Source organism: Microchirus variegatus, assembly GCF_963457635.1.
Source record: "Microchirus variegatus genome assembly, chromosome: 2".
Taxonomy (NCBI): Eukaryota; Metazoa; Chordata; class Actinopteri; order Pleuronectiformes; family Soleidae; genus Microchirus; species Microchirus variegatus.
In genome coordinates, this window is record NC_139803.1 from 42882622 (window position 1) to 42893847 (window position 11226).

Here is an 11226-nt window from a genome sequence, read left to right on the forward strand (position 1 = left end):
GTAAAGAACAAGTGAAGGAGTGTAAAGGTTCAAGTGAGGGAGTGTAAAGACCAAGTGAAGAGCGCAAAAAGAAGTGAGGGAGTGTAAAGAACAAACGAGGAGCGTAAAGAACAAATGAGGGAGCGGAAAGAAGTGAGGGAGCGTAAAGAATAAGTGAGGGAGTGTAAAGAAGTGAGGGAGCGTAAAGAATAAGTGAAGGAGTGAACAAATGAGGGTGTAAAGAACAAGAGAGAGTGTAAAGAACAAGTGAGGGAGTGTAAAGAACAAACGAGGAGCGTAAAGAACAAATGAGGGAGCGTAAAGAAGTGAGGGAGCGTAAAGAATAAGTGAGGGAGTGTAAAGAACAAGTGAAGGAGTGAACAAATGAGGGTGTAAAGAACAAGAGAGAGTGTAAAGAACAAGTGAGGGAGTGTAAAGAACAAGTGAGGGAGTGTAAAGAACAAGTGAGGGAGTGTAAAGAACAAGTGAAGGAGTGAACAAATGAGGGTGTAAAGAACAAGAGAGGGAGTGTAAAGAATAAGTGAGGGAGCGGAAAGAACAAGTGAGGGAGCGTAAAGGATAAGTGAGGGAGTGTAAAGAACAAGTGAGGGAGTGTAAAGAATAAGTGAGGGAGTGTAAAGAATAAGTGAGGGAGCGGAAAGAACAAGTGAGGGAGCGTAAAGGATAAGTGAGGGAGTGTAAAGAACAAGTGAGGGAGTGTAAAGAATAAGTGAGGGAGTGTAAAGAACAAGTGAGGGAGTGTAAAGAACAAATGAGGGAGTGTAAAGAACAAGTGAGGGAGTGTAAAGAACAAGTGAGGGAGTGTAAAGAACAAGTGAGGGAGTGTAAGGAACAAATGAGGGAGTGTAAAGAACAAGTGAGGGAGTGTAAAGAACAAGTGAGGGAGTGTAAAGAACAAGTGAGGGAGCGTAAGGAACAAATGAGGGAGTGTAAAGAACAAGTGAGGGAGTGTAAAGAACAAGTGAGGGAGTGTAAAGAACAAGTGAGGGAGTGTAAAGAACAAGTGAGGGAGTGTAAAGAACAAGTGAGGGAGTGTAAGGAACAAATGAGGGAGTGTAAAGAACAAGTGAGGGAGTGTAAGGAACAAATGAGGGAGTGTTCTCTCATTTGTTCCTTATGCCATGGTTTTTTTGTTTGTGGGCGGGCCTTAAGAAGCTGCCTGCCGATTGGCTACGCAAAGAAGAAGTTTTCTTCTTAAAAAGTGTTTTTTTTTTCCCCGTGAACAATATTTTTGTTTGAAAATATTGTGTTTTAAATTGTTGAGTTTGCGTTAAGAAAAGTATTTTTTTTTCAGTTTTTTGTCTTCGGTCGTTAGATGATGCTAACGTTAGATGTAAAAACACCAGTAAATAAATCAGATAAATGACATCAGAGAGAATCAGAGATGAGAGTGTTTCTCCCCCACTGTCTCTACTCTGCTCACACACACACACACACACACACACACACACACACACACACACACACACACACACACACACACACACACACACACACACACACACACACACACACACACACACACACACACACACACACAGCCTCAGGACAGATTAGAGCAGTATCTTCACTCAGAGACTCTGAGACGTCGTCTCCGTGTTTTTCACATCATTAGTTCTGTTAGAGACGAGAATGTCAACGTTCACGTGTCACGTTATTCCACTGTCCTCACGTCTGTCCTCAATCCACTGACCTCACGTCTCACATCAATGTCCTAACGTCTGTCCTCACGTCTCACATCGCTGTCCTCACGTCTGTCCTCACTCTATTGTCTTCACTTCACTGTCCTCATGTCTGTCCTCACTCCACTGTCCTCACGTCTGTCATCACGTCTGTCCTCACTCCACTGTCCTCACGTCTCACATCACTGTCCTCACATCTGTCCTCAGTCCTCACGTCTGTCCTCACATCTGTCCTCACGTCTGTCATCACGTCTGTCCTCACTCCACTGTCCTCACGTCTCACATCACTGTCCTCACATCTGTCCTCAGTCCTCACGTCTGTCCTCACATCTGTCCTCAGTCCACTGTCCTCACGTCTGTCCTCACGTCTCACATCACTGTCCTCACGTCACCGTCCTCACGTCTCTGTCCTCAGTCCACTGTCCTCACGTCTGTCATCACATCTGTCCTCAGTCCACTGTCCTCACGTCTGTCCTCAGTCCACTGTCCTCACGTCTCACATCACTGTCCTCACGTCTGTCCTCAGTCCACTGTCCTCACGTCTGTCCTCAGTCCACTGTCCTCACGTCTGTCCTCACTCCACTGTCCTCACATCTCTGTCCTCATGTCACTGTCCTCACGTCTCACATCTCTGTCCTCACGTCTCTGTCCTCACGTCTCAGGCCTCTGTCCTCACACCACTGTCCTCACGTCCCCTTTTTATTCTGTCTTTTGTTGTCTATTTATTTTATATTTAGTTTTTTGTATTATTATTATTATATAATGTATGATTTGTGTTGGTTTTTGCCAGTTTTATGTTCAATTCATGACATCACTATTGTGTCATCGGCCTTCTGCTGCCCTCTAGCGGCCAAAGAGTGTAACTACAGCCTGCCGACACACCTTAATGAGCTAATCCAGAGCCAGGTGGTGACACCTACAGGTGGACCAGTGAACTGCGTCTCACCTGTAGGTCATGTGACTCTGCTCCATGGCGACGCCACACGCCCTCAGGAAGCTCTCCAGCCGCCGTCTCTCCACCAGCCTCCTCGCCGCGTCCAGGATCTGCGACGCCAGCGCAGACTCCTCCCTCTCCTCGGCGCCGCTCCTCCGGGCGTCGCCTTTGCCCGTTTTCCCAGAATTCCCCTTTCTCACCCTGGGCTTCTTGGTGAACCCGTACAGCTCCTCCACGGAGAACTTCCCGCCTTTTCCCGCCAACCCTGCTGCAGACGACGCCCGCCCCGCGAACATCGCTGGAGGCGGAGTCAAGACGACAACGCGAGGACCAAAAAAATACGTCTCGCGGCTCGTACCTGGGCGAGGACGTCCCGTCTCCTGTCGTCCACGCAGTCACAGTCCACCTCCGCTTGTCCACGCGTCTCACCACAGCTGTAATTTAATCCTGTCGGGTTTAATCTGACCAATCACGGCGCAGATATCGCGTCTGTCCTCTAACGCTAATGAGGACGGGATTAACAACCTGCAGCTGCCAATAACTGAGGACAGATGTCCAATCTGTCTCTGACAGTTTTTAAGCCTCGCTGACGCAACGCCGTCCCCAAAAAACAAACAAACATAATGTCCCAAATATAAAGAGACACGTGTCCCACCTTTAAATGTCCCCATTTTGGCTAATTGTCCCTACTGTATAGATTAAATGTCCCCCTTCAGTGTCATCTTTGTACGAGAAATGTCCTACTTTGTCAAAATGTCCCCATTTAGTGTCAAAAATGTACAATAAATGTCCTCACTTTGTCAAAATGTCCCCATCAGTGTCATCTCTGTATAATAAATGTCCTACTTTGTCAAAATGTCCCCCTAGAGTGTCAAAAATGTCCTCACATTGTCAAATCCCCTTTAGTCGCATCTCTGTACAACAAATGTCCTTACTTTGTCCAAATGTCCCCCTTTAGTGTCATTTTTGTACAACAAATGTCCTCATTTTGTCCAAAAATCCCCTTCAGTGTCAAAAATGTACAATAAATGTCTTCACTGTCAAAATGTCCCCCCTACAGTGTCATCTCTATACAACAAATGTCCTCACTTGGTCAAAATGTCCACATTTAGTGTCAAAAATGTACAATAAATGTCCTCACTTGGTCAAAATGTCCACATTTAGTGTCAAAAATGTACAATAAATGTCTTCACTGTCAAAATGTCCCCCCTACAGTGTCATCTCTATACAACAAATGTCCTCACTTGGTAAAAATGTCCCCTTCAGTGTCCTCGCTTTTACTTCTTATGCAAAATGTCCCCCTCTTAATGTGTTTATCTTTAAATATTAAATGTCCCCAGTTTGTACAGATGTCCCCTCTTCAATGGTAAAGGTCACCCGTTTGTGACCACAGGTGTACTTTTAGCCCCTCCCCCTTCTCAGACGACAGAGACAGTTTCCTGTCCTGCCTCTCCCTTAATGAGGACGACACAAAAACCCGCAAAAATCCATCTGCCGAAGGACGCGACGAGGACACGGGCGGCCGCTGAAGCTGTTAGCGTTAGCCTTAAAACCAGCGCACGTTTGTTAGCGTCGCTAACGCTAACTCAGCAGTTTACACACGGACAAAAAAAACAAAAACAGTCCAGAGTCACAAACCAGTTTTAATGCAACGGTCGAGTTTTTTCTGCCAAGTCATGTTTACACAAAGTCAGGGTGAAGATACAAAAATAACCACAAACGAATAAATACAACACTGTGTGTGTGTGTGTGTGTGTGTGTGTGTGTGTGTGTGTACGTGTGCATCAGGCGGCGCGTGGACTGTAGTACGGCAGCGCTCTGATGAACGCGTCCAGACGACTGCTGAACAGCTCGCTGTCCAACGTGTTTCCCAACACACACACAGGGTTCTTCACGATGTACTCCACATAGAGCTGGAACACACACACACACACACACACACGCACACGCACACACACAGTAAAGGATTATTCAAACACCAGATTTGAGCCGTTTTCAAAATAAAATGTCTCTTCATCTACACTTTTAAATTTCTGTTTACATTCAAACACACAAATAAATTGACCCTGCAGTTTTGACACCACGGATTTCAAAATAAGAGTCTCAGTTTCTGTTATGAAAAAAAAAAAAAAAAAAAAAAAATAACGGTCTAATTGTCCAAATTAACACACTGACTCTGCAGTTTATAAAAAAAAAGTTCATCCTAGCACACAGAAAACGAACAAAAGACACACGACAGATTTCAAAATAAAAGTCTCCTTTTCAGTTCGAACCCTGGTGATTTCAAAGAAAAACTATTTATGTTCTTCACCAAAACAACCCCGCAAATTTCAAAATAAAAGTCTCCATTTTTGTTTGTCCTCACTAATTTTTTTTTTTATGTGGTTTTCACGATCGATTTCAAAATAAAAGTATCCATTTCTGTTTGGACTGTGAGAAAAACTGTTACGATATTCATTCATACTAAAAACTTGACACCACAGTTTTTAGAAAAAATCCCTTTAAAAAAAGTAAGTGTGGATGACTGAAACCGAGTCTTTTATTCTGAAAAAAATCTGTTTTTGTTGTCGTTTTTTAGTGTAGACCACCTGGCAGTTTTCAAAATAAAACTAAAAAAAGGCCTCATTTCCTGTTTGTCCACACTATATAAAAAACTAAATAAAAAAAACAGCATTTTTCAGAATAAAAGACTCAGTTTAATTCATCCACACTTACATTTTTCTGTCTCCGTCTCTGGGGTGTGTGTGTGTGTGTGTGTGTGTGTGTGTGTGTGTGTGTGTGTGTCTTACGTTGCTGTAGATGTGCTGCAGTGTCTCTCGGGCGTTGGACACCGACAGGTCTGTGTTCATGACAAACTTCAGTCCGGTGGGCGTCTCGTAGTAATGAAGGCGATACTTGCTGGTCTGAAAGGACAGGAAGCCGTCCTTCCTGAGAAGACGCAGGACGCTAAGGACAACAGAGGCAGCGAGGGACGAGTGGAGACAGAGACGAGTGGACAGAGACAAAAATTTTAAAAAAGGATACATGTCCAGAGGAGACATTTTACTGACGAATGAGCGGATGGAGAACAGCATCCCGTACATCAGCTTATACTCCTGAGAAGACACAGGGACAGACAGATAAACAGCTTTAGTATTTTTATAAGTTTGCGTTCATCTTTCTACGTTAAACATTCATTTAACGTCACCTCGTCTTTGGAGATTCCCGCCTGCTTCTTTCGGTTCCACTCGTTGTAATAGAGACAGTTTCCATTCCGGTCAAATATGTACAAGTTATGGACGGTCATCTGAAATAATAATAATAATAATTTATATAGCATGTTTCACAACAAGGTGCTTTTAATGGGATTCAAGGTGCAGAAACAATAAATACATTAGAAAAGGAACATTTGATCACGTGGAATTCAATAGCATCATAGCTAAGTAATTAGCTTTACAAGCCATCAACAAGTACTCGTTATTTTCTAGTAAAAAATAAGCTAGCTAAAAAATAAGCTTAAAAATAGCTAGGTGATCCATTTTTGCACCGAATTAAAATTGTACGTCGACTTATTGTAATGCCCTTTTCTAACACGCACGCCTCTATCTCTATTCTTTACATTTTTAATCCCGGAATTATAATAATTACATTTTAAGACGGAGCCTGGTTCTCCGGGCGGTTAAAACGCCACCACACGGTCAACAAATCAACCAAATATCGAATAATACGTACTTTACAACTTCACGTATCACATGCAACGTTGAGTCACATCGTTAATAAACAATATGGAGTGAAATTTTGACAAGTAAAGCGTGAAAATACGAAGTTTATCAAACAATTCTAATGTGACCTGTGGTGTTTACCTTCTCTTCCTGTTGCTAGTAGGACCCCCGCTGCAGAGGTGTCCGCTGACGTGCCAGACCACAACTCTTTATGCAGTGTCATACAATTATATTTAAGACGTACAAACACGGAATGCGGATTTGATTGAATCCCGTGCGCGACAAAAGACGCAGACGATGACACGCGTCTGTCTTTGATTTTCTTTGTGACCAGCAAACCGCACTGACTGACTGCGTAAATCTGGCATCTCGGCGTCATTCCAACCGCAGACTATAGAGACAAGATGGCGGCTACAGCAGCGATGATGCCGGACTTCGTGCAGCGAGTTTCTGCTAAAAACGATATGGTTCCTGAATGGGCCAGTCAGGAAGTCAGCACCGGGGTGAGTTCAAATGCGGGTGGACCGGAGCGGACCGAAACGGGTCAGGTTCCGCCGCGGCGGGGGAGTGTTTTAACGGCAAAAAGCGGCTGAATGAGACAGCAGTTCCGCGGCAGCTAACAACGGCTAACGCTAATCGCGGTCCATAGTTTTAACAAAGTTCGGACTTAAAGGTGACGGAAAGGAACCGATTCGGGTCCAGTCCCGGATGAAATGTTGGATTAGAAGCCGTTAATAATACGAAACAAACGGCCTTGTAAACTCAGTGATGAAGGCTACGTATTAGTGATGCTAATGTTTATGCTAAACGTTACAGTCACTGTCAGAATATGGACGCATCCGGTAAACACCGCTGGAAACGGATTTAGTCTGGAAAAACATGTGTTTTTCAATTAAATGCCGCAATGTGGAGCATTGGGGCAGTTATTTGCGTTAAATATACGATGCTAAAATAATCGAGCTGCATCATAGCATCACTTAGCAGCGGTCCTGTACATGAAGGGATGTAAACTCACTACAGTCCATTGATTGGTTGACAACAATGGGAAAAGAATGGGTACAAAAACAGTTTTAAGTATATCACGTATTATTATAGAGGATCAAAAGACGTTTGAGTTTCATGACATATTGGAATTTATTGGTGGAAACTTAAGCAAATCAACTGTTATATAACTTCATTATATATATATATATATATATATATATATATATATATATATATATATATATATATAACACGCATATATAACGCGTGTTAACGTGCGTTAACGCATGACACGTTTCCATGACGACTGACCGGAAAAAGACGCGCATGACGTCATGTTTGCGTGCTGCAACGCCGGAGTCCGGGCACCGTTTACCAGTTAGCTCCGTTAGCTGCATTAGCTCCTTTTAGCGTGCCTACAGCAGAACTGGAACAGTCTGTTTATTAAACAAAAAGATCAGCACTACAAAAAACGTTAGCGTACTTGTGTACTGCTTATGTGTGCCTCTGTTTTTAAAGTTCAGCGTTACTTTACAGACTCATTTTAACAACCCGGAGTCATGCAAACATGTCGTCACGCGCATCTTTTTTTGGTCAGTCGTCGTGGAAACGCGTCATGCTTTAACGCTGACACCGTGGATGCGTTAGCGTTTGACAGCACTAATATATATATATATAATAAATACTGCAGCACTAACGTCTGTCTCTCTCTCTCTCTCTGTCTGTCAGACCACCATCATGGCGGTGGAGTACGACGGAGGCGTGGTCATCGGCGCCGACTCTCGCACAACCACAGGGTGAGCGAATCGAAGCGACTGACTCACTCGTAGTTCTGCATAAAGTTCCAAGTATCACGTTTAACCTGTCTGTGTGTCCGTCTCCGTCCACCAGAGCCTACATCGCCAACAGAGTCACAGACAAACTGACTCAAATCCACGAGCGGATCTACTGCTGCAGGTCAGTGACGTCGCCATCACGGCGTGTAGTTAGCGCGTCGTTAGCACGTAGCTGAACGTAACATGTGTGTATGTGTGTGTGTTTGTCGCAGGTCCGGATCGGCCGCTGACACTCAGGCCATCGCCGACGTCGTCACCTACCAGCTGGGCTTCCACAGGTACGCTGCCGTCTTTGATCGACAGCCTCACTGTCCAGTCCGATCCAGTCCAGTTAACGGTCGGTTAATCGTTGTCTCCGCCCCCTTCTCCCCCCGACAGCATCGAGCTGGACGAGGCCCCGCTGGTGGAGACGGCGGCCAATCTGTTCAAAGCTAGCTGCTACCGCTACAGAGAAGAACTGACTGCTGGGATACTGGTGGCCGGATGGGACAAAAGGAAGGGGGGGCAGGTACGTACACAAACACACACCGTTCCTGCACTTCCCTGTGTGGACACTAGATGGTGCTACATGAGTATATAATGGACGTCTCTCTCTCTCTCTTTGTCTCAGGTGTACTGCGTCCCCATTGGTGGGATGCTGGTGCGACAGCCCGTGTCGGTGGGCGGCAGCGGCAGCACCTACATCTACGGCTTCATGGACTCAAACTACAAACCAGGAATGACCAAAGACAAGTGTATGGAGCTCACTGCCACAGGTATGTTACTGCTGGTGCTGCAAGGCATGCTGGGACACGGTCACCGTCGTGTTCTCACCCGTGTGTGTGTGTGTGCGTGTCCTCTTCAGCTCTGTCCCTGGCGATGGAGAGAGACGGCTCCAGCGGGGGCGTGGTCAGACTGGCGAGCATTTCCGAGGAGGGCGTGGAGAGACGAGTGATCCTGGGGAACGAGCTCCCTCGCTTCTCCACGCACTGAGCAGTGTCCGTGTTGTTGTTGTTAATAAAGGTTTTTGAATCTGGAGTTTCGACGCACGTTTTCTTGCAACTTCCCCCCCCCCCGGAAAAATTAGCTCGCTTCTTAACTTCCTGTCAGTTGTCGCTAACCCAGAAACATGGACCTTGTGAAGCGATTTGATCTTTTTGTAGTTGTTTTTGTGGTTTTTTAATCTGCAAAATAAAACAGATTTGATCTTATTTAACTCATATTTTTATTTATTTAAAGAACTGCATGACCCATAATCCTCTGCTCTTCTGACTCAAACCTTGTTAGTAGTTATCGTGCAGTTTTAGGTCGATACAGTTACACCAATCAGTGATGCTGCTGTTACACCTGAGAATTGTGGGTAATGTAGTACTTTTTTTGAGGGGGGGGGCGGTGGTTGAGAATCTCCATAAAGGAAATGCATGATGGGATTTTGACTTGCACGAGACGACAAAGGGATTCATTAAATGCTAATTAGTGTTTTCAATAAATCAGTGTGTGTGTGTGGTTCTCACAGTGTCCAGCAGGTGGAGACAAACTCTGCATCTCCACTTCCTGTTAACTTGGAGACGTGGACCTGGAGGTTCTGAAGTGTCCTGAAGAGAAAAGGACAGAGTGGACAAGGGAAGGAGACAAGGAAGGAAAGACACTCAGGGGTTACAGAGATGGAGAATTAAAGGAACAGTCCCATATTCCTTTATTTTATTTCATTTTTTAAAAACTAATAATAAGTTAAATCGAATACATTAAAGCATTAATAAACCTTTGTCCTCGGGTTGGAGGCGGAGCTATCACCTGTCTGTCAAACCTCTAACTTCCCGTCGTTCTCTCGTTTTTGACAGAGAGGTGACACTTTCCCACAATCCTCCTCTCTCCTCTCTCCTATCCTTCCCTCCTCGTCTGCATGTTCCCTTCTCCTCACACCTTGTCTCCTTCTCTCACTCCACTCACTGGTGTGTTCTTTAAATGCCTCCTTGTTTCCTCCCCTCCTTTCCTTCCCATTCCCTTTGCATCCGTCCCTTTTTTGTTGTTGTCCTTTACCCTCTTGGTTGTCTCCTTGCCTCCTTTTTCATTCCATTCCTTTCCTTCCTTCCTTCTGACCTCCCCTTCTTCTGCCTACACCCTCTCCTTTTTAATTCCTTTCCTCCCTCGCTCCTGTCCAAGTTTCCTTGCCTCCTCCTCTTGTTCCTGTCTCCTCGTCATCTCATGTTCCCTCTCTCTCTCCTTCTGCTTCCCTGTATCGACACCTTCCCTCACACCTTGTTTCCTTCTCTCGTTCCACTCACTCGTCTTGTCTCCTTGTTTCCTTCTCTCCTGCTTCTTCTTCGTGTCCTCCCTTTCTCCTCTTTTCTGTCTTTCCTTACTCTCCGTTCCTTTGAATGCCTCCTTGTTTCCTCCCCCTCCTTTCCTTCTCAACCCTCTCCCCTCTTGGTTGTCTCCTCGCCTCCTTTTTCACTCCATTCCTTTCTCTCTTTCTATCCGACCTCCCCTTCTTCTGCCTACACCCTCTCCTTTCCTCCCTCGCTTCCTTGTCTTCCTCCCTTGCCCTCTCTTGGTCCTGTCTCCTCTCCCTTCTCTCCTCTCCTCGACACCTTCCCTCACACCTTGTTTCCTTCTCTCGTTCCACTCACTCGTTTCTCTTCTTCCGCATCTCGGACGTGCTCGTCTCCTTTCCTTACTCTCCCTTCCTTTGAATGCCTCCATGTTTCTTCCCTCTCCTTTCCTTCTCATCCCTCGCCCCTCTTGGTTGTCTCCTTACCTCCTTTTCCATTCCATTCCTTTCTTCTGACCTCCCCTTCTTCTGCCTCCTCTCCTCCTTGCGTCCTCGTCTCATGTTCCCTCTCTGTCTATTCTCTTCTTCTGCATCTCGGACGTGTTCTTGTCTCCTTTCTCTACTCTCCCTTCCTTTGAATACCTCCTTGTTTCCTCCCTCTCCCCTCTTGGTTGTCTCCTTGCCTCCTTTTTCATTCCATTCCTTTCTGTCTTTCCACCCGACCTCTCCTTCTCCTGCCTACACCCTCTCCTTTCCTTCCTCGCTTCCTTGTCTTCCTCCCTCTCTTCTTCCTGTCTCCTATCCCCTCTCTCCTCATCTCATGTTCCCCCTCTCTCTC

General features: G+C 45.5%; 3 protein-coding genes across 3 annotated transcripts in view; 1 reads left to right on the forward strand and 2 right to left on the reverse strand.

Moving 5' to 3' along the window:
* The window catches only part of LOC310944286 (voltage-gated potassium channel subunit beta-2-like), a gene marked incomplete at its 5' end in the record, with an annotated part of 12042 nt that extends 9130 nt beyond the window's left edge, over positions 1-2912 (reverse strand). Inside the window, one exon of the mRNA XM_083910016.1 lies at positions 2629-2912. Coding sequence (XP_083766142.1) covers positions 2629-2912 — 284 coding nt within the window. The remainder of the gene's footprint in view (positions 1-2628) is intronic.
* A 1329-nt stretch (positions 2913-4241) lies between these two features.
* trappc1 (trafficking protein particle complex subunit 1) lies at positions 4242-6508 on the reverse strand. Its single transcript, XM_083910032.1, has 5 exons — positions 6459-6508; positions 5804-5902; positions 5641-5711; positions 5406-5544; positions 4242-4529 (listed from the first exon to the last, which is right to left on the reverse strand). The coding sequence occupies exons 2-5, from the start codon at positions 5900-5902 to the stop codon at positions 4401-4403; spliced, it is 438 nt and encodes a 145-aa protein (XP_083766158.1). The 5' UTR covers positions 6459-6508; the 3' UTR covers positions 4242-4400.
* Positions 6509-6709: 201 nt separating this feature from the next.
* On the forward strand, positions 6710-9154 carry psmb6 (proteasome 20S subunit beta 6). Its single transcript, XM_083910025.1, has 7 exons — positions 6710-6820; positions 8031-8098; positions 8193-8258; positions 8350-8415; positions 8516-8645; positions 8748-8892; positions 8982-9154. Exons 1-7 carry the CDS (start codon positions 6722-6724, stop codon positions 9107-9109), a joined length of 702 nt encoding a protein of 233 aa, XP_083766151.1. The 5' UTR covers positions 6710-6721; the 3' UTR covers positions 9110-9154.
* The last annotated feature ends 2072 nt before the right edge of the window (positions 9155-11226 follow it).